A 26,202-nucleotide genomic window follows, 5' to 3' on the forward strand; every position below is an offset into this window, starting at 1 on the left:
AAGCATTCACCTGGCAGGTTGACAGGTTTCTACCGTTCAGAAGGGTAAGCCACATGAGAAGTGTTATGTTTCTTTTACCATGTTCACCATAAATTGGCAATGTGACCCTCTTTATTTGAGGGATAAGAATGCTCAGACCTAATTTTGTAGCTGTCCTCCCGAAGCATGGGATGAAACACAATAGCTTTTACTTATTTCCCTGGATACTCTAATCCCTCCCTGCTTTACAAGTATCTGTGAGCTGTTCCTCCCTCTGTATCCACAGCAACGTGAAATCCCACCAGAATTATCTGCTGTGGAAATGCAGGTGCACTTGTTTAATGTTTCATTGGCCCGAGCGCTTCACTTGAACTTTTTTTGCTTCCACAGCATGGTGACCTTTGATTTTGGAGCAGAGGGCTCACAATGATGCTAGGTTTCGTTTCTATACGTTAAGCCGATACCATTAGACCCGAGATCGTGCTTTTCCCGATGTGCTGCTGCTTCTGCCATCTCGTCTAACACGTGTCCAAACCAGGATGCACCCCGTGACCCACTTCCATGTACAGGAACTTTTTAAAAGAAATTCATTAATTAATTTATTTTTGGCTGCGTTGGGTCTTCGTTGCTGTGCGCGGGCTTTCTCTAGTTGCAGCGAGCAGGGGCTACTCTTCGTTGTGGTGCACGGGCTTCTCATTGCGGGGCTTCTCTTGTTGTGGCGCACGGGCTTAGTTGCTCCGCGGCATGTGGGATCTTCCCAGACCAGGGCTCGAACCCGTGTCCCCTGCATTGGCAGGCAGATTCCTAACCACTGCACCACCAGGGAACTCCCTGCAGGAACTTTTTGAATATTCATAGGTAATCAGAATAAAAGCCTTAAATGTTTTATATCCATATTTCATCCTCAGAAGAGCTAAGATCTATTTGTACATTATAAATAGTATAATGACTTTGGACTGATACTCTTAGATAGTTATAAATTTAAGAAATCAAATATTGGATGTTTCTAAATCAGATGACAGAGATAACTATCACAGCAAAATATGAGGTTGAAGATAAAATGGAAATGCTGATGGTAAGTTCATATAAAGTCATGAAAGAGACAGGGAACCTTCATGGAATAGCAAAAAGGTTGATGTTACAAAGAAGGGTGAAGAGGCTAGGTTAGGCCCCAACCATAAGGGCCTGAGATACCATGCTCATGAATTTGGACTTAGTATTTTGGTTATAAAAATAGGTAACATTCATTGAAAATGTTTTGTGCAGCAAGCAATAGTCTAAGCATTTTACAGATATTATTTCATCTCATCCTCACAGCACCACTGTGAGGAGCTAGGTTCTATTATTCCCATTTTACCAGCTAGCAACTGAGCCACAGAGAGGTTGAATAACTTGCTCAAAGTCAAAGAGTTAGAAAGTGCTCGGGCCAGGAGTCCAGTGAGGCAATCTGACCCCTGAGCCCATGGTCTTAGCTGCTCTGCTCTGTATCTACCAAAGCGGTGAGCAGACATAGACGTGAGATGGGATTTAATTTAAAAAGAGGTTTCCAGTAGCCGTGTGGAAGATGGGCAGGAGAGAGGCTTGTGCCGGGACGACTAACCCTGAGACTGTTTTCTCTGGGCAAGAAGGTGAGCAAAAGCAGTGTATCCTGGGAATGGCAGGTGTTGGGCATTCAAGAGATGTGGACGACGTAGACATGACTGGACATGGTGACCAATTGTGGAAAGGGAGAGAGAGGGTGGAGTTTGAGGTTGGCTCCCAAATTCCTAACTTGAGAGGCAGTCTGTTGACCATGCCTTTGATGAAGTTAAAAGAGGAGTGGGACTGGGCCACATGGACCTTTGTTTGGACACGTATTGAATTTGGGATACCTGTGGAGGGGCCACATTAGGACTGATGGGCATCTGGAAATTAGGTTTCTAGCTCAGAAGAAAACTATAATGTAAAGATGTAAGATGAAGTTGTGGTGTCAATCACATCACCCAGGGAGCTGGGCATGGAGACTGGGAAGTTTGGCAAAGGATAAATGGGGCATGGAGGAGGAGCTGGCGAGGAAAGCGGTCTTCAAAGAGAACCTTAAGACAGTGCTGTCTCAGACCACGTGTTCTATGGCGGTAGCTCCTGGGTGTGGCCTCCTGCATGGTCCCAGCTGTCCACATGTCCTCCAGCCCTTGTTCCTCAGGATTCCCACCAGCAGTGGCACCCCACCCACCATTGCTAGTCCCTGGATGAGCCCCAGAACCCTGCCCACACCTCTGCCTTCACTCAGTCAAACACCGTGGAGTCGGCTGTCTACTTCCTGCTCAGACCCTGACTGATACAAGCATCTTCCCTCATCACCCCCCCCACCTTTCCTTTAGGAGTCAATACATAGAGATTTCTAGTTCCTTTCCAGTGTTTATTCCGTTCTTTTTCCTTGACAACAGAACCCTGGGCAGTGTGGTTCTTGGAAAACCCATTGTGTTTCTCTTTGAAAAGCCACATTTCTCAGCCTCCCTTGCTGCTATATATGGCCATGTCACTAAGTTCTCCCACGTCAACAGAAATGTCATGTGAGACATTCAGGGAAGCTCTTTAATGGGCATCCTTTTCTACCCATTCCTCCTCCCTTCTGCCTGTAATGTGGATGTGGGTTGTGATGGCTGGAGCTCCAGGAGCCACCTTGGACCTGAGGTGACCTTGCAAATGGAAGGCACACATTGAGAAGTGGAGAAGCAGGGCCTGCTGACAGCGTGGCTCCACCTGTCAGCACTAGACAGGTCACTTCCAGGTTTCTTAAGTGCAGTTGTAAGAGAAACTTGCTGGGATAGGGAGAGGGAGAGACAGGAGAGGAACTTGAAGAGGAGACAGGGTTAATGGGACACCCCTCCCTTCTGAATGGGGGGAATGGAAGATGGCTCTTGTAGCTGTATCTGGAGGTGGCAAGAAGGGAAATGGAGGGAGGGGTCTTGCCAGGGGACTAGTTTCTGTTTTCCTTATGACGTGGGAGATGTTCTCACTTGAGAATGAGAAAGGGGGATAGTAGGGAGAACAAGAAAGGGTGAAGTAGGGACCTTGAAGATTGGATATAGAACCAGAACAGCCACAATGAAGAATGCAAAAGGAATTTGGCTAAGGCTAGAGAAGAAGGGTGGGAAGCTGGTTCCTTAATAGATAAAAAGTAAGAAAAGGCCCCTCCCCCAATCTTTTGGCGAAATCCTTAATTGTACAATAGCATAATTCAGGGTAATACAGTGTGGTAATTCGGCAATTTACAAGTCATTTTACAAGTGATCCACATTGTTAGATAGTTCAAACTGTTCAGTGCCAAAGAGATTGTTTCTTTAGTAAAAAATACCGCTGGATAATTACTAATCCACTTATTCACATAGAGACGTAAAAGAAGCCTGCATATAATTGTATTATTAGTACAACATAAACCACATTTTAGCCACATAGGCTCCAAGGCCCAAATAAATTTTGACCGCGTGTAAGTATAAACACGTATTATTATTTGCATTTTCCGTTAAATGGTAATTGGTGTGTTTGCAGACTGCAGCCATAAGTAGTCGGGGTTAATTGTGACCTTTATGTTATTTGAACGTATTCAAAATTTTATTCTTATTATTAGGGGATAAAATGTGCTTGCTTTTCTTTGTATCAAATAAGAATATTCATTCTTAAATGACACACATCCTTAGAGACTTTAAAGCAAAACCCTTCCTAATATTTAGCTATTTTTAAATGTCAGGTGCAGTTGAGTTTCTTCCATTGCCTGCCGTGCCATCCCCAGAAATCTCCTGCTTTTAATGGTACTTAACGGATTGTCCGCAAATTGATAGCATTTCCACGTTTGGAAATTTTCCAGTTTTCTCCTGGGAAAAGAGGGCAGGTGTTTTCCTCTAACTTGGAGAAGGTTTCTTTTTCTGCATTTGGTTGGTCTAAGGGGAGGGGTGAACCAAGAAGAGATTTTTAGAAAAAAAAAATGTTTTTCTCATCCTGCTGAAGCGCGAGAGATCAGCCCACCCATAAGACGTTGCTGACTGTAGCTGGAAGGCAGATCTGCAGCAGGAGTATCTTAACTATTTCAGGGAGATACGGCGGGAGCGCTGAGGAGCGTCCGCTTAGTGTGCTGGGCGTGCTGCCTACTATACCTGGGGGACTGGTCCCTGGGCCGCCTGGGTGAGTGCAGAGGGCACTACTTGGGGTCAGAAGATGTGGCTTTCATTTCCGGCCCTGCTGCTTCTGAGCTTCGTGACCGTGGACAAATTACCTACCGTTTCCAACCTCGATTTTCTTCTGTCTGAAATACAGAGAATACAAACCTGCACCGCCCCCCTGCCACCACCCCCTGCAGAAATTGTCCTGAAGATTAATCTCTATGACGACACCCATAATCATGCCTCGGGCCCTGGAAAGCCTGATGCAAATAAATATGAGGCAGCTTTGCTCTTGAAAGGAATCTTCTAGAATTCTCTCCTCTGTGCTCTCCTGATCTGAGTAGTTACATATATCTGAAAGTCATAAAGCTAATGCTGACTATGGGAATTAGATGAGCTTTGCATCCCTGTCCACAGTTTGGGGTCTACAGGGCAGTGAAGGCCAAGGTTAGATGAGGAGATGCTAAAGCCAGATGGCCTGGGTTCACACCCAGCCTCCAGATTACCTGGCTGCACTGTCTTAGGCAAATCACTTTGCCTCTGTTCCGCATAATAACATCGGGGTAATAATAGTACTGACCTCATCGTACTGCTTCCAGGACTCAGTGAGGGCCTTGCAGAGCACTGGAGTGTAAGCACTCAGCAAGTTTCACCGTGGTGGTTAGAATTCCAGGCCATCTCTCAGAAGGAGTCTGAAACTCAAACTTGGCGTTGACTTATACTAAATTTACCTGCTTCCTCCCCGTTTGGGGTTTTATTTTGTTTTACTCTGAGAAGCAAATTTTAGAAAGTTAAATGGCACCTGCCTTCACAAGGTCACAGCTTTTGGAAGTTTCTGCCATTAGCTGCTCCGGCACCCTCTCGCTTCTTTCATTTAAATGGTCGGTTCTCTTGGAAGGTTTGTGCAAAAAGATTTGCTGCGTTCAAAGAAAGACTCAACAATTGGAAGACACGTGAAATAAGGTTAAATTGAATTGTAATAAACTTTCACTGAATTGTGCTTTACCTCTTTTTTTTTTTTTTTTTTCTTTCTCCTTAGCTCTCACCTGAAGTTCAGTAATCTCACCCTGATTTCAACCCACGGACTCCCAGGAAAAAACCTTCTGGGCACTGAACAAAGGAAGTTTTTAGCAAGCGAGTATGTATTCTATTTTCTTTTTTTTTTTAATTTTATTTTATATTGGATTATAGTTGATTTACAATGTTGTGTTAGTTTCAGGTGTACAGCAAACTGACTCAGTTATACATATACATATATCTCCTCTTTTTCAGATTCTTTTCCCATATAGGTTATTACAGAATATTGAGTAGAGTTCCCAGTCCTATATAGTAGGTCCTTGTTGATTATTTAATATATAGTAGTGTGTGTATGTTAATCCCAATCTCCTAATTTATCCCTCCCCTGCTTTTTCATTCTGAAGGCTGAATGTCCTAATTTGTGTGCAGTCCTTTTTCTGCTAAATGGTAGAAAAGGGAAGTGGCAGCCTTTTCTCCTGAGTTCAGAGATTCCTTAAGAGATACAAATGCAAGTTAAGAGTGAATAGCAGGTCTGGGAGGATGCCGGCCCTGTTCCAAACAACTGGGACGGGTCTGTGACCCAGACACCACCTGCTTTTGGGTTCTGAGTGACACTCCAGGGCATGGGAGCTTGGTGACTATATTTGCATCAGACCAGGCAACTTGCCAGAGGGAGCTAAAGTCTGGGCACCTCCGTGGGGTGAGGGTCTCAGGCCCACCTGGCCCTTTGTCATCAGGGCTGATGAGGCAGAGGCCTTCTGAGTCCCCTGAGCCTGTCACTGTTTCTGTCCCAGTAGAATCAGTCTTTGACAACACGCCTTCTAGAAAATGCCACTTCATTGTCACACAGCTTCCATTCATTTTAATTTCCTGTAGCAAAGCATGAGTACAAGAATGATTAGGCTCCCTGCCTCTAGAAACAATGTCCCAATTTTTCCAACAAGGAGGGAGGAAATTGTTCTCTCTCGGGGGGGTTTCATTTTAGATCCACAACGAAGGACCCTCTTTCCTCTGTGAAAAAGGCTGACTTTGCCTTCAAACGGTGAGAGAAACGGCAGTCTCCTTGCCAGCAGAACTAGGCTCGTTTTGACCTAATACTTTGATCAGACTATAAACTCTGAGGTTTGGGGAAGGACATCATTAGGGTGCAGTCAAAAAGATGTTGTTTTTTCTTTTTTAAAAAATTATTTATTTATTTATTTATTTATTTATTTTTGGCTGTGTTGGGTCTTCATTTCTGTGCAAGGGCTTTCTCTGGTTGCAGCGAGGGGGGGGCCACTCTTCATCGTGGTGCGCGGGCCTCTCACTATCGCGGCCTCTCTTGTTGCGGAGCACAGGCTCCAGACGCGCAGGCTCAGTACTTGTGGCTCACGGGCCTAGTTGCTCCGCGGCATGTGGGATCTTCCCAGACCAGGGCTCAAACCCGTGTCCCCTGCATCGGCAGGCGGATTCTCAACCACTGTGCCACCAGGGAAGCCCCAAGACGTGGGTTTTGAGCCAGGTTGATGAATTCAGATCCTGCTGCCACCACAAAGGGGATTTCATCTCTCTGAGCTTTGGGGGTTTTGACTGGAAATGTGTATGATAAGCCAACCTTGCTGGAGTTTTTGGTTAAAATTAGCCTAACACCAAGTTCTGGCTGAGCATGGAGGATCAGCCCACGTACACCCCCCTTCCCTCACTTTCCCTTCTTTCCAAATGACATAATTCCCAGGAAATGCTGGTGTTCCTGATAAATGTCTCATGAGGAATTTCATTCAGTCGGCCTGGCAAAGGTTCTGTCAGTCCAGGTCAGGTGTGTTCCAGGAGAGACCAGCTAGCAAGTGATGCTCTGCTGGCCTGATTCTGTGGGGACCTGCGTGTGGGTGGGTGCATGGTCACCTGGGGTCTCTGCCTCTGTCCTTCCCCCTCCACACTCCCAACCCAGTAGCCAGAGCAAGGCTGCAGAAACGTGAATCAGATCCCATCAACTCCCGAGCAGCCTGGAGCTGCTCTGTCCAGTGTGGCGGCAGTGAGCCACATGTGGCTGCTTAAATTTCAATTAATTACAGTTAAACGGGATTAAAATTCAGCTCGTTGATTACATGAGCCACATTTGGAGCGGGAGGCCAGCCACGTGTGGCTCGCAGCCCTATCAGACAGCCCAGCTGCAGAAGGATTCTGTAGTCACAGAAATTTCCAGATGCTCCGATCCGAAATCTGCCCCTGTTCTGCTGGCTCCTCTGACCCCCTCTTTTACTGTTTTTGCCCTTGTTCTCTCTGCTGTCACCACACCGGCCTACTTGATGTCCCTCGAACACAACAGGCAAGTCCTCACCTTGGGGGTCTTTGCTTTTCTCTCTTCAGGTCTTTGCTGAAATGTCAGCTTTTCCATGAGACCTACTCTGACCATCCAGTCGTCTGCAGCAAACTCTCCAACACACTCTATCCTCCTTCTCTGCTCTCTTTCTTGCTACTGAAATCCTTGTAAATATTATACAATTTGCCTTTTTAAATTGTTTATTCTGAATCCTTCAACTATGATGTAAACTCCACAAGGGCAGGAATTTTTTGCCTTTTGTTCACTGATGGGTTCCCAGCATCTGGGACAATGCTTGGCACTTAGCAGGTGCTCAGTAAATAATGTCAAATAGATGACAGTTACCTCCGAAAGTACCTGAAGAAGTCCTCTCCATCAGGGTGTAGACAGGGACTAAATAACACAGCCATATAAGACGTCTCTGGATGGGTACCTGCATGTCATCCTCTTAGAAACCACAAATTGAAACATCAACAAGATGTTGGCTTTCAAATGTTCCTCAGACCCCAATACAGGAAATTATGTCTGGTCATGGAGTTTAGAAAGAACAAGTGCATTGATATCCAAAAATTTAATGATTCAAATTCCTCACGCCAAATACAATTTCTGAACTTTTCCATAACCAGTGTTTTGATTTATTATTGCTGTTACTAGTTTTTGAAAAACCATGTTTTGTCTCCCCACCTCCCCTGCCCAAATCCCGCCCTGTCCAGCCTCTGGTGGACGTGCTAATGATGTGCCCGGGATGCAGCAGAAAGGAGGGCGGAGGGAGGAGAGGAGGAACCGGCAGTGGGAGAAATCCACTAATTGGACAATCAGCTCTGAATAACTGAAGGTTAATTATGATGCTCCTTCTTCTGGGAGCGTCATGATAAACCCTTGCTGGAAACCTCTGAGGTTCTTTCCGGTCCTGCAGGGTTCTGATTGCATGAAATGCAGGTCCTCACCACACTTACGTTTATTCCTCTGGAGTTTGCTCTTAATTTTGTACCTGGAACTTTAGGCTAAGTCTTCCCATCACTAGATTTGGGGTCACTGCAACTTTGAGCAAGCTGGCCACTCTCCACATATGTCCTGTTCCAGCAATTCCCCCATCCTGCATTTCTACTTTTTTTCTCCTCCTTATTACCTGTCTCCAGAATGTTCTGTGAAGACAAGCTTCCACATTATTTTTGCGTCAGAGTCAAGGTCACTTGAGAAACACGAAGTTTCATTGACCTACCTTCTTTGGTTCCTTCTCTCTCTTCCAGAGGACTCTAGTGGAGATATTTCTCTTGTCCTCGAGCCTGGAGATGGTCCCTGCCCTGTGGGAATCTTAATGCTCATTAACTCTGCTTAGGAAATAATTTTGGAGAAATATCATTTACAGTCTCCAATATCTAGTCTCACTGCCTCATGGGTAAATTAAAGAAGGTCCAGAATGTATTCTAATATCCGAAACAGATAGGCATCAGCTACACGCAGTGTAAATTTCTCAGTTTCGAAACTGAGAAATGTCATTCCGTGTGGTCACAGGCTGTAAAAGCAAGCACCCCACATTTTTCAGTGCTTCCTAAGGTCCCTACAACCCCAGCGTTCCCGAGGGCCAGTTCCCACGGGACAGAGCTTCAGATTTTATCTCTGAAGTATGCATTCTGAAATTATCAACACCGCTGGCCTACTGTCATTAGAAATAACACTGTCTTAGCCTTCCCCAAACTTCCCCTGAGAACTTTCATCTTCGAGCAAACCCTCATATGACGAATCTCTGTGCATTAACTATATTTAATTTTTCCTCATCTTGGACGGCTGACAGTACTGCTTCTGTTAGGAATGGATCACATCCCAAGTAAGAACAATCCCTTGTGGGTCTCTCACAGATGTATGAAATCAGTGAAGCCTCCTGTTTTCCTGTAAAGCTACCAAAATGGCTTTTTATTAGAGAATTTCATCTCACTATCTGTTATTTTCCTGTGGCAGACCAGCCCCCGATTTTCCTTTCTTATTAAGAAGAAATTTTCTTGTTTTTAAGTGTCATTGTGTGGAGAGATACAAAGCCCAGACTCCGTTCTCTTTCACAGGCCCTATAACAGGGTCTAATGTGCATCCATTACCAGGATTCTTTTTGTGTGGTGAGAGCAGACTCATGCGTGGATCAAAAAGAAAAAATGTTCTCCCATTACCACTTCAGAATCCTGTTTGCCTCCAAGGAGAGTAAACAGGATTGTGTACCATTAATACTATTTGGAATAATACCCTTCACATATGCATCCCACTTGACAGACAGCATCTCTTACATTCTTGGGTCCATCCCTTGCAATGCTCGAGGCATGTGAGGAGGGGTCGTTATCTCCTGCTGAGAGGTGAGGAAACTGAAGTTCTAAAAAGGGATGCAGAGTCCCCAGGGTCCATTTGCATTGGCGACAGAGCAGGGACACAGACCCTGGCACCGGGAAGCCTAGATTTAAACAGACTCTCACTGTTCTGCTGCCCTACACTCTGCGTCTTCAGAACAGGGTTATTAAAACGTCATGTACATGAGGTCAAACCTTCCAGAAAATTCTGGAAACAACCCTCACAGAACTCTAAATAAACCCAAAGCCACAGGAAACCCACTTTTCTCCCATTACAGTATTGTGTTCACCCTCGAATAGAACCCAGAAAACAAAACCCGTCTACCCTGGGCCTGCTCTTATGGAAGCAGCGGTCCCCGTAAATCACCTTTACCCTGAGAAGTGACCCCACCCCCCAGAGTCCCCAGGGATTGTACTGGATGCAAACATAATTCCCTAATGGACACTTTCTCTAAATAAAATGTGTTTTGTTGTTTTGGCATGAATCCATACACTAATTCTAAGAATGAATCATTTATTGAAAAGCCTTAGCAAATAGACAGGGTTCTCAATATGCTGGACCTTGACCCCTGCCTGTGGGAATCCTCAGATGTCACTTTCTTCAGCCTCATTTGCTCCGAGTCTGTGGTCAATATGACAGTTGTCAGTATGACAGATCAACCGCTAAGGTAAATTTACATATATACTCTTGAAATGGAAGCAAGAGTATATATGAATGATTACACACACACACACACACACACACACACACACACACACACACACACACACACACACACACACACACACACACACACACACACACACACACACACACACACACACACACACACACACACACACACACACACACACACCCTCCCTGTTGTGGACTGGTCTACCCCAGGCAGAACAATTTAGCTTTAATGGGAAGATGTCAATTTGCGACTAAGTGTCTCATAAGGACAAATCTCCTGGCTAGCCTGGGTCCCGGTAAACTCCCAGCAAGAGCACAGGCTCAGCCAACCAGGGGACTTGAACCAGCTCAGCAGATGTCTAATTAATGCCCGCTGTCAGCTGCTCAAATGTCACTGATGGAGCCTCTCTCTCCGCAGCCACTGTTATAATGACAGAGATCACACGTTGATGTCGCTGTGCTCCTGGGTCAACGTGGTGGTCGGTAAAATGACGGCCATAGACCGAGCAGCTAAGCAGGTCATTGTTTCCAGAGAAGAAGTCGTGCTCTACGACCACCTTGTCCTCTGCACCGGGCAGCAGTACCAGGTGAGCCCTCGGGGATGGCAGGGGTCACGTGCTGACCAGGCCCACGTCTCAGGGTCAAGAGCGTGCCTCCCACCTGCACATGTGACCGGAACTGGGTCCAAAATCCTCCTGGAAACCCATTCCAAGAAAAACATTCTGCCCAAGGATAAGAATCACAGCAAGTTGGAGAAATGTCATCCTTGAAGCTGTTGTCCAAAAGTCTAACACGTACTGCTCACCAGAGCAGAATCCAGACGCAGCCCGGCGTGCGTCTGTGGAAAATTAATTTATGCTTCAAGAGGCTAACATTTGGCGGTGGTGATGGGCTTGCGAGAAAGTATTTCAAACATGTGCACCTTCTGTCAGCCTTATTTTATTTTGTCTCTCGGTACAAAGCTAGGAAGTGTGCTGGTTGCTTACCTGGTGACCGTGCTTTCCAACTCGATTAGATTCTCAAGCCACATTCCAGGGAAGTGTTGCAGGATGTTACCTATTCAACATCCGACAGAAGCGAATTTGAACATTCTTGCTTTGCAACGCTGGAGCATTTCATGCAGAAATGCCACAGAAATAGGGCATCTCTTTGATGAAAAGAGATTTAGATGATGGAGTCCTTTCATTACATTTTCTCTCAGGGACTGGATAGGCCTCCAAGTTGGGTTTGTAGGGAGTTATCCACTCTCCACCCCAGGCACTGGTCATGATTTTCTGCTCCTGTCCTAGGCCACCTTGGGGATGTGCTCAGGCCTGCTTCCCACAGATGAGCCACGGGTGGCTGGCCTGGGGGGGATAGACAGCCCAGCAACTGCGCACATCACTGACTTCCAGCGCTGAGCCTGGGCTACCCACTGAGAGCACCTGGGGCACTTTTGAAATAAACCCAGGCCAGGACCCTGCCCCCAGAGGCTCTGTTTTAATTATTCTGGGGATGAGTGGGGTCCAGTCATCAGTATTTTTTTGAAGCTCCCAGGTGATTCTAAGCTAAGGTGGAGAAACACAGACTTGAACTTTCTCGACCTAGAACCTCATCTGTACCTTAGAGCAGCACTTCTCAAACTGCCATGTGCACACACATCCCCTGTGCATCTCGTTAAAATGTAGATGCTGAGCAGGGGGTGGGGGTGGGGGGGCTGTGGCTGAGATGCCTCGGTTCTAACACGTTTCTGGGTAAGGCCAAGACCGCTAGTGAGGGGACCACCTGAGGACCCAGCTTGGATCAGCGTCTGAGTGATTTCTTTTCTTTTCTTTCTTCCCCTTCCTCCTCCCCTTCTTCCTCTTCTCCTTCTCCTTCTTCTTCTTTTAAAGCAATCCATTCTCAAAGTGTAGGAAAGGATTTTTTTTTTTCTGGATAAAGGAGAAAAATAAACTGGTTACTTAAGTACTCCTCTTTTTCAAATGTGAAACCAGAAGAAACCACCAAGCACCCCTTTGTCCCCCCTCACCTACCCCTCCGAGTTCCAACTGCTGCCTGCGACTGTGGACTTGGGAAAATGTGACAGGAAGGCCCGGCCAGCTGTCCAGAGACTCAGGCGTCTGCCCATGTGTGCCCAGCTGCCCCTGCGGCTTTAGTCTGTGGTACATTAAGCTCTTGCCCTTTTAACAATGGGAAACACGAAATGAAGTGATAAAGAGAGTTTCAATTTAATTTTTCCAGAAGGACATAAAGATTAAAAGTACGTAGACTGATATAAAAAAGGCAGCTGGATTCACTAGGAGCTTCCAGCTCGAATTTCTTTCCCTATTTCCCTTCTCCGCCACTCTCACGGTTTTGCCCCAATTTTGTGATTTAAAAAAATACCAACAAGTTAAAATGATGAAAATAAGCAAGAAGACTACCTGTTATAAAATATAATTACAAATCTTAACCTCTAATCTGACTTGTAAATGGCATGTACCAGTCTAAAATATTGTGCAATATTTTTGATATCCAAATCCATAGCACTTATTTTTTTAATCAGAAGATCCATGCACAAGATACAGTGTGCTGCAGGGCTGCGTGTGAGGGGCCCTGGTCTCTACTTCCAAGCCCTCTCGCCAGGGTCAGCCATTCTGAGGCATTTCTGTTGTTTGTTCTTCATTGGTTACCTGCCAGAACTACAATGTGTTTATAGAAGTTTTCCTCTTGATCGGTCAACTTCCGACATTACCTATGACCTTTCCGCTTTGGACGATGAAGGTTTTTCTAGCTCACGTCCAGTACTCTCTAAGCCCCTCCCCAGCCCCACGGATGGATTTGATTATTTTTATTGGTGAGCACATGCCGGTTCTGAAAAGCCGTCTGCAAGACCTTATAACCAGGGTCCCCGAGCCCCCTCGCTGGCTCATGGAGCATTGAGCAGAGACGGAGAGATGCCCACTCCCACGCCTGGGTGTGGGTCATCTCAGAGAGAGGAGGGATAAAAATGTGTCAGCCTGAAGTCAGATGAGTTGGTGTGGGCCATGAGAAAACCGTGGCTGGGACTCCCACGGGGTGACGCTCGGGGAAAGCCAGCGGGGGGTGGGGCGAGAGCATGCAGCCGGGTGAGGGCAAGTGGGGTGTGAGCTCTGGTGAGCTTGGTGTGGGTGAGCAACGGATGTGGTCTCCAAGGAGGCGAGTTATGTCTCAGATGGGAGATAGAAGAACATGGCATCGGGACAGCGCAGGCCCGGGCGAGAGCCTGCTGCAGAGGGTGGACAGAGCTGCATGCATCAAGGTGCCACCCCTTGTCGTTCGGCAGCACCCAGCATGAAGAGACCTCCCTGTGTTGGGGCAGATTAAAGGGGAAAATAACAGCATGAGGCCAAAGAAAAGAGTCCGTTTTAAATCAAGACTTCAGATTCCCTGAGGCTTCTCCCATCAGAGCCAACATCTCCTCCCCTTGAATCTGTGACAGCCTTGACCGGCAGACTATGAAGGAAGTGACATGGCATGAATTTAAGTCCAAGTCAAAGGCTAGGCAGCTTCTCTTTGTCTGTGGGAACAGTGGCTCCTGGAGCCCTGAGCTGCCACATAAGGATTCCAGATACCCTATGACCGCCATGCTGGAAATGCCATACATGGGTTCTCCAGTTGAGGGTTCCAGCCAAGCCCAGGCTCTCAGCCATCCCTGCCAAGGCCCCAGACATGTGAGTGAAGCCATCATGGACCCTCCAGACCAGACCATCCATACACTGAATGTCACCAAGTGCCCTCTATCCATAACACGTGGAATAAAAGGATTGCCCAGCCAAGCTCTACTGGAACTTCTGGCCACAAAGTCATGAAAGGTGATAAAATGGTGGTTTAAACCACTACGTTTTGGTGTGAGCTTGTTGCAGAGCAAGAAACAACTGGAACAAAAAGATAATAGAATAAGAGAAAAGAGAACAACATCTAGAAAAATCAGAGCAAGGACATACTTTTGAAAATATTCCAGAAGGATCCTCTCCCTCTCTCTCTCTCTGTCTCTCTCTCTCTGTCTCTCCCTGCCCCTCCTTCTCTGTCTCTGTCTCTGTCTCTCTCCCCAGGACACTGTGCATCATCCTCATTACGGCCTCCATCACAGGAGCCAAAGACATTCGAAGAGCAGAGGCTGAGCTGAGAAGGCCACAGGGTGAGATGAAAAGGGAGATGGAGTAAGAAAGGATTGATGTTAAATCTCCATCAAGAGACAGACCTGCTTCTGTATAAGTTGGTGAAGTCAGCTGGAGACCAATCACAAAACTCCCCTGGAGGGTGGAGGCAAAGGGCAAAGGGATACACTGGGTGCCAGAGACAAGAAGATATGCTAGAGGTGGAGGCCATTCCTGGACAGTGCTTCTCCCAAAGAAGAGGCCCAAATACATGGAATAGAGACAATAAAGATATGCTAGAAGAAAACTTTCCTTACCTGAAAACATCATCCAGTTGACCACATTCTTGGCAAAATCAAGGAAGAATTTTCTCAGCTAGTTACATTCTGATGAAATTTTGGTTCTATGAGAACGATAGGGAAAACAATGAACAAACTTCAAGAGAAAAATAGCAGATTACCTCCCCCCACCCTGCCTCAAAAGGAACAAAAATAAGGCAAGGCAAATAAGGCAAAAAATTACCTCTCCAGCCTTCAGTGGTTTAAGAAAATGAAACTGGCTGCTCAGAATTTTGAAGAAAATGGGCAATTCAGTCATCACATGCTCGCCTAAGTGTATCCTATTGGAGGATGGCAAAATGTGTTCTTTATGGGCCAGGCCTGGGAAAGAAGATCTTCCGTGGTCTTTAATTCGCACTCTGGATAACGGAGACAGAAAAGAACTGGACACAGTAGTATAAAAGGACACATGGCAACGCCACAAACAAAAGGTAATCCAAATCATTTTTATAAATCTGACAATAAATCCAAGATGGGCAATAATGAATCTTACTCTAAAGTAATCTAATCAAAACTGAGTTCTTAAAAAACAAAAAACAAAAAAAAACCGAGTTCTTGAAAATAGGGAGAGAGGTGGCCAAGGACGATGCAGTGTCTTAAATGGGGAAGCACAAAGGCAATGTTTCATTCTTGACTCTTATATTTAGAGGAAATAAGGTTAAAGAATGCTTTTGAGCAGCCTAAATAAATTCACCTTCCAAAAACCAGAGAAGATAAAAAGGAAGAAAACATCCTTCATGTAACCAGAGGCAAGAAAAGAAAGAAAATAGCCACGATGCTTACACTTGAAAGTATGAACCAGAATGGCATAAGGAAAAAAAACCTAACAGTTGTAACAGCGAGTGTCATGGTTTTAAATTGCCCCCATTACAAGATCAAGGATCTGTTTTTACGTGGACGTCGAAATACAAGAGGAATACAAAACGAACCACACTCAGAGTTTAAGAGTGAAAAGATAGTTCCAGGGGCACCAGCCAAAGATGTCAAGCAAATTCAAACAGCTGTTACGAGCAGCAGCAATAGTCATATCCGGCGAAGCAGAATCAGCTGGAGAAATAAGAGCACTGATCCTGACAAAGGGTGAAATTCGTGACGACCACGTGGAGTCACGAGCCCGTTACATGGCACAATGTGGTTGTGTCACAGAGTGTATCACAGGACAGAAGTGCACCTGCAGCATGACGTGCATTTCTTGGTGTCACACGTAAGGGAAGGAACCAGCTGAAGCACCTCCAGAGATAAGAGGTCATCCCGGATGTTTAGCCAGAGGGGCAAAGAGTCCGATGGCTGGGAGTGTTCATGTAGAAATGAATTCGACTCAGTGTGGCCCGGGGAGCAGATAACGACAGACATCAGAAGCCAGGGGACTACAGCACGCATCCATCCTAAGAAACTACCTCCTAAGGGTCAGAGCCTCTGCCAAGAGGGACTGTCCAACCCCCGGGTACAGCGGGCAGCCGGCAGGAGGGGTCAGAGCACCTGACCTAGATCGAGCACTGGCCTTGCACCACACCAGTGCTCCCTGAAGTCACCCTTGTGGTAACACCCTGAGCTCCCTGCCACTCCCACCCCCATTTCGCAGGTGAGGGAACCAAGCTGCAGTGGGGCTGAGGTTAAAAGTCAGACAAGACAACTTGTCCAAGGTCGCACAAGGGTGGCAGACTAGGGGTTAGTGTTTGAGCGCAGGTGGTCTGGCTCCAGTTCTTCGCCGCTGCCTGTCTCTCTCCTCCCTCCCTCTCTCCCCGTCTCCTTCCCTGTACCTCCTCCTTCCCTCCTGCCCTCTCCCATCCATGTGCTGCAGAGGTTACACTGGATGGCTTTAAAAGTCTTCACAACTCACAAATTCTAGAACTAACCGTTTATAGCTAGAGTCAAATAAACAGTTTTTTTTTAAGTTTTTTTTTCACCTCTCTTTAAAACTATGTGGGGCTTCCCTGGTGGTGCAGTGGTTGAGAATCTGCCTGCCAATGCAGGGGACACGGGTTCGAGCCCTGGTCTGGGAGGATCCCACATGCCACGGAGCAACTGGGCCCGTGAGCCACAACTACTGAGCCTGCGCATCTGGAGCCTGTGCTCTGCAACAAGAGAGGCCGCGATAGTGAGGGGCCTGCACACCACAATGAAGAGTGGCCCCCGCTTGCCACACTAGAGAAAACCCTCGCACAGAAACAAAGACCCAACACAGCAAAAATTAATTAATTAATTAATAAACTCCTACCCCAAACATCTTAAAATATATATATATATATATATATATATATATATATATATATATATATATATATCTGGAGAAAAGCAACCTCAGTTCTGGTAAGGTGGCTTCCTGGTGTCCTCAAGAACCCAGGCCCTTCTGTCTTTTGTTCTTCCATCTTTGGAATGTGCCTTCCATCCTCAGCACCTTGTGGTGACTGCTGTGGTTCCAGCCATTTCATGTGCAAGAAGCAGGAAGGAGGAAAGACTAGAGCAGAATGACTTTTCGAGTTGCCCTCCCCCTGCCCCCAAAGGACACCTGCTTATCTCTCTTGACCTCTCAGGTCATGAGTTGGGAAATGTTCCAACTGGGCATATGTCCCAGGAGTCTGTTACTAAGAAAGAAAGGGAGACAGGATATTGGGTAGGCCACCAGCATCCCCTACTGCCATGTTAAATTGCTGAGGAGAACAGGGTGGCCAAGGGGCTCCCACCAGCAGGTGATGCTCCATCCCAAATCATCTGGAATGGTTGAGAAGTGTCTGCTTCTCTCCAATCACGAGTCAGTGCCAGTTCAGTGGTGGTAGAGAAGCTCTGCTTTGGGGAGCCAGCGCTGATGGTGCGTCTTCAGTAAATGTGCCCACACCTCTTGTTGAACTCTACTCCCTCCTGTCGAACTCTACTCCCTCCAATTGAACTCTACTCCCTCCTTTTGTTGATGACATAATATGATTTTTCCCCATAGATCCTTCTTGATATACTGAGTTTTGCTAAACTCTTTGTGGACAAATTAATTAGCTTTGGGATTCAAAATTCTAGCTCCAGTTTTACCTATTTTGTGAAATGCCACCGTGCGAACATGAAAATATATTATCCCTTTAATTTCTCTAATTCTTTATAGTTAAAAATGTGCAAAAACAACTCCATCCAGTTACGTGTGTGGAAGAATTATATAGATTATCAGAATGCAGTTGCCTCTCAGGACTGTAGCAAACTAATTCTCGTTTTTGACCTTCTTTCTTTCCACCCCTCTTTTCCTTGTTTTTTCATATGAACACCCACTATTTGGAATGATAAGTCATTGAAAGTTTTATAAATTGAATGGCTCTCAATTTGTTCTTCAGCCCTGCCTTTTCCTGCCAAGGATTTTTCCTGACTTGTTAAAGCATGATTTACTAAACTGGTATAATGTTACCCCAATTTCATTTTCTCTTATACTATAATGCTTGTTGTAGTTCTGGTAAAGTTTCAAACCTCCAAAGCACAGTATTCAGTATTGTGCAGCCCTCAGTGGACTGCTTTATGATAACTATGAATATACTAATGCCAAAATTGTAGTGTGATATTGCTAAATAAATTATATTGCTAATAAGAGCTTTCCTCCACAATTTTCGTTGTAGTCAATGACCACTACTTATTGGGTTGTTCCTTTTTACTAAGTATCATTTTACTGCAGCCTCTTTGTGGAGAAAGGACATCCAGCTTTAAAAATAGATTCTGTTTTTTTTGTTTTTTGTTTTAGTCCAGCCTGAAATTGAATTAAATACATCACAGCAATGTGCCAAGGCTTTAAAACTTCTCTTGAGGAAGGATATACCCGAAAGTTTCCTAAATGTCATCTGGGGTTTAGTGGAGCCCCACGTGTCCCGGCACCAGCCAGCATTCACATCCCCCAGCACAGCAGGCATTGCCCGCGGTTGTCAGGGAGGAGGAGCCTCCCGAGAGCCCGTGTTAGTCTCTGCTGCCAGTGAATGTTTTGCCCTTTGTAGCTGTAGGAGTCTGGCCTCACATCCTTAGGCCTCACGCCACAAATGTGCAGGACGGCTGCTGCGGGGCATCTAACAGCAGCCGAGCTGCCTGGGAGTCTTGCCCTAGGCTCCGGCCTCGTTATCTCCCATAATCTCCACCTGCCGCCAAATGAACCTCGGAGGGGCAGCATGGGGGCCCACTGGGCACACCCGCCCCACTGTGCCATTTGACTTGGCTTCTACAATGGCGTCTGTTTGCTCGATTTTAATTGAACCAAAGTAATGAACATATCAGGAGTCCATATAAAATACCCAAGTATCTGGCATTTCTTGAGCGATCAGATCTGGCCACCCTGAACCCCTACTCTACCCTGACAATGCCCAGATGGAGTTGAGTCATGGCTGAACGCTCTGGCCAGGGCCTGGGCGTCCAGCTTGTCACAGCATCCTGGACACCAAGGACAAGAGTTGGCCATCATCCGTTATTGGGTTTCCTACAGCAGAGGAAAGCGTCTGTCTTCACCCACGTCTATGTCAAAAGCGAGGGAACAGGAGCTGTACTGGGAGGGCTCAGTGTTGAGAGAGAGAGAGAGAGAGAGAGCACTTCTTTGACAAAGTGAAAGATAATCCTATAATTTTCACAAGTAAGTAGTAGCCCACTTCCCTCATTTTGTGGGTAGACCCTCTATGTGCTTGAATTTCAATCCTTGCTATAATTGCCTCAGTGCAGATTGTTTTTACCAAAAACAGTGACATCAAATCCAGTACCATGTGCTCTTCCATGGCCCTGCCCCCCTTGCAGGAACAAGCGGGTCCTGGGTTCCCTCCCCTTGACCCTGGCCAGGCCTCTGTGAAGACCTCCGTGACTGAACATGGCAAGAGAGGCCCTGCTGGGCTCCCAGGACCGAGAAGAGAAGAATGTGGAGCTCTCTGGACTGCTACCCTCTCCCAGGACATGTGCCCTGGAACTCAACCCCCCAGCCCCCCAGCTGTGAGGAAGCTCAGGCCACAGGGAGAGGCCCCACGTGGAGTTCCGGCCGACAACGCCAGCTGGGATCACAGCCAGCACCAACTGCTAGACATAGAGTGATGACTTGTCATCTTTTTAAATACCCACCATGTTTTCTTGGGGAAAGAAAAAGGATTGAGAGAGTTTATCTCCAGGTGATTCCAGCCCCCGGCCATCAGGTCACCACCCCCAGCCTTTCGGTCTTCCCAGCTGAGGCCTCCAACATTGCTAAACAGACAAACTGTGCCCCACCATTCCCTGGCTGCATGGCTGACCTACAGAATCTGTGAGCCTACTGAATGGGGGTTTTGCACTACCGAGCCTTGGAATAACTTGTTACGCAGCATCAGATGACCAGGGCAGCTCCTTCTGAGAATTAGCTCCAAGGGATCATTTCACCCGTTTTTTGTTTTTTTTTTTTTAATTAAGACCTGATTATATCTTGAGACAGCAAAAGGCACACCTGTACTGGGTATTGCTCTGTTTATTTTAATTAATTAATCAATCAATCAATGAATTAACTCATTACTTGTGAGCGCTTCACCTGTTACCACTGAAATAAGCATCTCTCTGTAACGTATCTCAGGTCCCACGCCCTACAGGGGCCGACATTAGTCAACACCCGACAAACAGAGAAGTTCCGAACAGCGGTCTGCAGCAGTACACGGGCCCGGTTCCCTGCAATCATTTCACCCTCAACGACGAAGAAGATTGCTTGAAGGCCCTGTCTTGGATCAGGAACAACTCCATTGCTGCAGAAGGTAAGGATGCTGGTAACTGTGCATCTTTTCAGAACAGCATTTTATCTTTATAATGAGTCTTATTCTTCGTCTAGTTCCAGTATATAATTAGTGCCTAATTAATTCCAACCAAATCATTCATCTGCTGTGCTTTGTTTTCCAGATTAATTTACAACTTGTCATTTTTGGATACCCAGCATGTTTTCTGGGGGAAAGAAAAAGGCTTGAGATAGTTTAATTATCTATAATTATTTTATTACACAAAAATGAATATCCAAAGAGCAAAGCATGGCTAAAATCATTAACTAATTAAAGAATAATTTAATAAGCAAACATGTTTAGCAATTATATGGAAAATATGACTCCTTTTGTGAAGCTGAAAAGACCTCGGAAGAAAAGGAAAGGTCTGAGTTGGAAGGGCTCTTCTCTTTCACAACCCATTGTTCTCCTTCGTGGTTGCCTGCACAGTCCTTCCCACAAATGAACATATTCGAGTTGCCTGCCACTTCCTGAAGCCAAATGAGAGTAAAACATTTGTACAAATTGTTTTCTCAAGCATCTTCCTCTCTATTGGTTGGGTTAATGGAAATTGTTTGACTAGTAGAATAACTAGAACAGGGCCTGGCTGCCTATTTGTCTTTAATTGAAACCTGGGGAGTCAAGTTTTAGAGATGACTTACTGCAGCTCCTTCATTTTACCGAAAGCACAGGGAGGATCAGGGACTTGGTTGGGTTATACAACCACCTGTGATGGGCTAGGCTTCTAACCCAGACCTTTGATTCAGTCCCGGGATGGAAAAATCAGTAAGTTACTGGAGTGTGGAGATCAGTATATAAAATTAAATATATTAGTTTATTGAATGTATTTGTTTAAATATAATTTCATTATGTTAGTTAATATAATTATTAAAATTAAATATAGTTTCTTCCGATTTTTGGTGGAAGATTTAGGTGTTAGTTAACTTTTTGTCAAGTTTCTACATTTACTTCATTAAAAATCAAAAATAGGTATCAAAGGATATTCGATACATTGCTGAATTCAATTTTTTAGTACTTAGAGGCTATTTGCATCTAAACTCATGAGTAAGATTGGCCTGTTTTCTCTTTTATGCTTTACTTGGCAAGTTTTTGGAATCAAGGGTATGCTAGTCTCACAAAGTGTTTTGGGGAAGCTTTCCATATTTTTGGTGGGTCAGAAATACTTTGTATAACCTAAAAATTGGACAGGAATCACCCATAAAATCAACTGGGTCTGGAACCTTTGGGCAGAGGTGGTATATATAGATATATACTGGGGACCCAGAATAAAAACTTGTCAAAGTATTCAATATTTTAATTTTTGCATTAAAACTCACTATTGTTTTGCATCTGTATGTGTTTAAACCTGTTTCAATATTTTAGTCATTCTTTAATCATTGCCCTATGACCTAAGTACACTTAGGGAGTTCTCTGATCTGGGGGTCAGCAAACTTTTACTGTAAAGGGCCAGATAGTAAAACTTTTAGATTTAGCAGGCCATATGGTCTCTGTCCCAACAACCCAACTCTGCTGCTATGGCAAGAAGGCAGCCACAGACAATATGTCAGTGAATAGGCATGGCTGTGTTCCAATAAAACTTTATTTACAAAACTAGGGGATGAGTCATAGTTTGCAGAACCCTGCTTTTATCCATACAATTTGTGACAACTCATTACCATTTCTTCAAGTCCAGACCTCAAAATGTAACTTAAGCTTGCTGAAAGCACAAAAGCCAATGGTTCAATACAAAATATACATTATGTCTTAGGAATGTGCCCAGTCCTGTTATAATGCAGTGTTTTAATTGAACTGTTGGCTGTTTTGAATGTTAGGGTTCAGGAGCCTTTTGACCAAGAAAAGGGCCTTTGAACATGGCAATGCAAGTCCTTAAGGTTGAATGCTTATGGCAGAGAACTTAGAAATTCCAATGTAAGAAGCTCTTGGTTTTCAGATGGGGGAATAGCATCCAGCTATCGTGTTGCCTTGACTAGCTGTTGAAGATGGTGATACTCTGGTGCCCACCTAAAGGGAAATAAATGCTTTTGCAAGAGTTAAGAATGTCTCCCATTAACTGTTTCATAAAACCCCTGCGTGCCCGCTTTTGTCCACTGAACAGCCAGGTTAGGGAGTTTATAGACATTAGTTTCTTGTCCTAAAAGTAGGCTATTTTCCCCAGGTCCAGTGATTAATGACACCCCCAGGGCAGGGCATCTCCCAGGTAGGTGGTCCAAACACTCAGATGCTGGGCCCAGGCTCTGGGAGGCATCTGAGAAACAGACCAGACAAGTTCATTCAACTTAGGGTAGTGACCCTTTTCAAATGACTATAAGAAAAGTTGGAAAGAAAAATGTTAACCTCCTGCCTTGAGGAAGCTCTTTCTCTTTGTAGTTTTTCCATAATTAGAGTCATATTCAGACTTGAATTTAATTAGTGCCATTCCAGATATCTTCCTCACATGGGCTGCTATGAGGATTAAACGAGATAAGATATTACATGTCCAGCTCAGGGCAGCACAGTAGGAGTTCAATCATATGGGCTGTTGTTAGCCTTGTTACTACTACTACCGCTACATGTGATAGGGTTGTTTCTCCAGGGTGTAGGTCTCAGCCACTGCCATCCTGGTGATGGTGCAGCCTAGCACAGTCTCTACACAAAAGATGGGGAGCCGTGTACACCAGGTACCAGTCTGGTTGTAGAGAGGCATCGTGACCTTCGTGAGAGCCCTGGAGGCTGTGAAGTTTAGAGAAGGTTTCCTCAAGAAAGGAGGATTTGAGCTCAGCCTTAAAGAAAGGCAGGATAGGGGCTTCTCTGGTGGCGCAGTGTTTAAGAATCCGCCTGCCAATGCAGGGGACACGGGTTCGAGCCCTGGTCCGGGAAGATCCCACATGCTGCGGAGCAACCAAGCCCGTGCGCCACAACTACTGAGCCTGCGCTCTAGAGCCCGTGAGCCACAACTACTGAGCCCATGTGCCACAACTACTGAAGCCCGTGTGCCTAGAGCCCATGCTCCACAACAAGAGAAGCCACCGCAATGAGAAGCCCGTGCACTGTAATGAAGAATAGCCCCTGCTTGACGCAACTGGAGAGAGCCTTCGCGCAGCAACGAATACCCAACACAGCCAAAAATAAAAAAATTTTAAAAAGACTGAAATTGCTGAAAAAAAAAGAAGGGCAGGATAAGCAAGGAAGAGAGAGGTTGGGGGAGTTTGATTTGTATTCAAAGACCATGACCCAACAACTCAGGCCGGGCAGACTCCGTGAAGGGCAGCAGTGGAAGGAGAAGGTGGAGGATCCAGGGGAGTCCAGGTTTAAGTGGTTACTTTTTAGAGGCTGGGGAACCAGGGGTGATGCTGTGTACAAAACAGCACTGCAGGAAGGTGAACTCCCATCTCTGGCGCCCACGGCGGCAGAGAGAAAGCCCTCGGGGAAGGATGGGTCAGGGCTGGAGCGGGGCAGCCGTTCAGGCAGGGGCGGGCTGGAAGCAGCCATCTCTGATCCATTTGAGGTCCTGCTGGCACAGCTGCATCTAGCTTATTTCCAAGTCAGTTATGGGCTGATGGTATTTGAAGCTGGAAACTGGAAGTTGGCACTTCATGAAAACGAGGAGCAGGGCTTTGTTCCTGCATCCATTACCGTCACTCCGCCTGTCAGCCCTTGGTTTCTAATAACACCAGAAAGAATGTGGACATTTTTCATGATAGTTAGCTTTTGCTCCCTCAGTGCTAATTTTCCTTTTTCTCAATAGTTCAGGCTGGGGTTGGAGGGTGGGAGCTGAGGATAGGGCCCTTCTCCCAAGAGCCTGCGAAAAAAACTCCTGTGTCTCACGGGCTGTGATTGGGTCGAATGTCCTTCCAGGAATCACACCCCGAATCCTGGGAAACTCCAGGCCTAACTTTGAAGCAAACAGACTCGAGAGGAGGGGCTTGTTTGCTGAGGACGGTGGAGGGATTGTTCTAGAAGGACAGAAGGATGCTACATAGCAGAAACAATGGATTTTTTTTTTTAATAGGAGGAGGTTAGCTTTCCTCTGAATTTCTGCCCCTTGAAAAAGCACAGATATCTCCCCCAAAGCATCACCACTCTCCCCTGCCCCTGCCTCTGTTTTATCATGTCTTCCTCTGCTTCCAAAGGAGAAACAGTTGTTCTGTGATGGAATTTGTCCAGTCTGAAGGAAATTGTTTATTGGTCTCTGCAGTTGGATGAGTTTATAGATGTAAATTATCGTAAACTATTAGAACTGCTCCACTATCCTGGAGAATAGCTGACATCACTGGCTTTCAACTGCAAAAAAAACCTGGAGGGTTTAGCCGGCGGGAGCGGGGGGGTGTTTCAGATAGAACCCAGCAACCTAATACATTATAACAATTTATGGCATTAATTGAAACTAATTGAAATTCATCTGCTATTACCTCTGTACTTTCCATGAAAATGAAAAGTAGGATGAAAGTAAAGCACAAAAAAATACACCGCCTTGATGGCCCAAAATGGATCAATTATTTTCATCTTTAGCTAAATACAGTTTACTGCCTTATTAAAAGCATGTTTGTAAGAAAAGTATAACATTAAAATTCCAGTGCATGAATCACCGAACAAAGCCTTTGTTATGCTATATCTAATATATTCTTCCCTTTTTATTTGACAGAGCAAAATGAGACGTGTCATAGAAATCTTATGCTTTGACTTCTAAAAAGTAAAAAGAGTATTTTCATGGTCTATTCATGAACATAATATGTTTTTTAAGTATGTGTTTATTTCACAATTTATTAATATTCTAGGGTATCTATTTAAAATTCTTTCATTATCTGGTTATTCCCTAAAGTTAATAATACAGATACAATGCCGATTAGAGGAGTTTTTAAGGAACATGTTATATATCTCCATCTGCAAATATAGTGCAGTGGTGTGAGCACTGGTTCTGAAATCAGATCTGGCAGGTCTGAGTTCTGATGAACCATCTACTGCTGTGTGACCTGGAGCTTGTTACTTAACCCCTCTGTCCTCAGTTTTCTGGAGAGCATAATAAAACTTTTCTCATGGGCCTGTTCTGATCTTACATAATCTCTGTTTCTTTTGAAGTGGAAAGGAACCATAATTCTTCATTAAAATACAATGGAATATGTAAATATACATACAATAATAAAATAACTTAAAATACATAAATTATAAAATGTAGTATATAATTCTTATTTTCTCTGGTCTTAAAATGCAATAACTGTAAAGAAAAATTCTTATTAATATCTATGTGCATAAATCTTGAATTTACTTCTATCCTCTTGAGATGTGAGTTCCTGGCCAGAATGCCAGATCGGAAAATCCTTCCCTTTTCTCCTTTCCAAGTGATGGTTTCCTTCCTGGAGAATCCTTCATCTTTACCTCTTGTGTGGGCTTGCCTCATTTTGGTGGTCACACAATCAGAGTTGCTGGTGTATTCATTTACACCTTCAACAAGAGTGTATCAGAAAGCACAAGCATCACCTTTACGTTCATGCCAACACTTCAGACGGCTGGTCTTAGTGCTTTTGCAGCCTGAGGTGGAGAAGTGACAGCTCACCCAGGTGGTGATGGGAATCATCACGCCCCCGCTTCCTCCCTAGTTGGGCCCCTCATTCCTTTGGAAGC

The 26,202-nt window shown here is 45.2% G+C and overlaps 1 protein-coding gene across 1 annotated transcript in view; it reads left to right on the forward strand.

Moving 5' to 3' along the window:
- The window catches only part of CFAP61 (cilia and flagella associated protein 61), a 256,224-nt gene that overhangs the window by 166,696 nt on the left and 63,326 nt on the right, over window positions 1-26,202 (forward strand). Inside the window, exons 19-21 of the mRNA XM_060285108.1 lie at window positions 5,158-5,256; window positions 10,862-11,030; window positions 20,412-20,586. Of these exons, the coding sequence (XP_060141091.1) occupies window positions 5,158-5,256; window positions 10,862-11,030; window positions 20,412-20,586 (443 nt within the window). The remainder of the gene's footprint in view (window positions 1-5,157; window positions 5,257-10,861; window positions 11,031-20,411; window positions 20,587-26,202) is intronic.

This window comes from Globicephala melas, chromosome 15 (genome assembly GCF_963455315.2).
Source record: "Globicephala melas chromosome 15, mGloMel1.2, whole genome shotgun sequence".
NCBI classification, from domain to species: Eukaryota; Metazoa; Chordata; class Mammalia; order Artiodactyla; family Delphinidae; genus Globicephala; species Globicephala melas.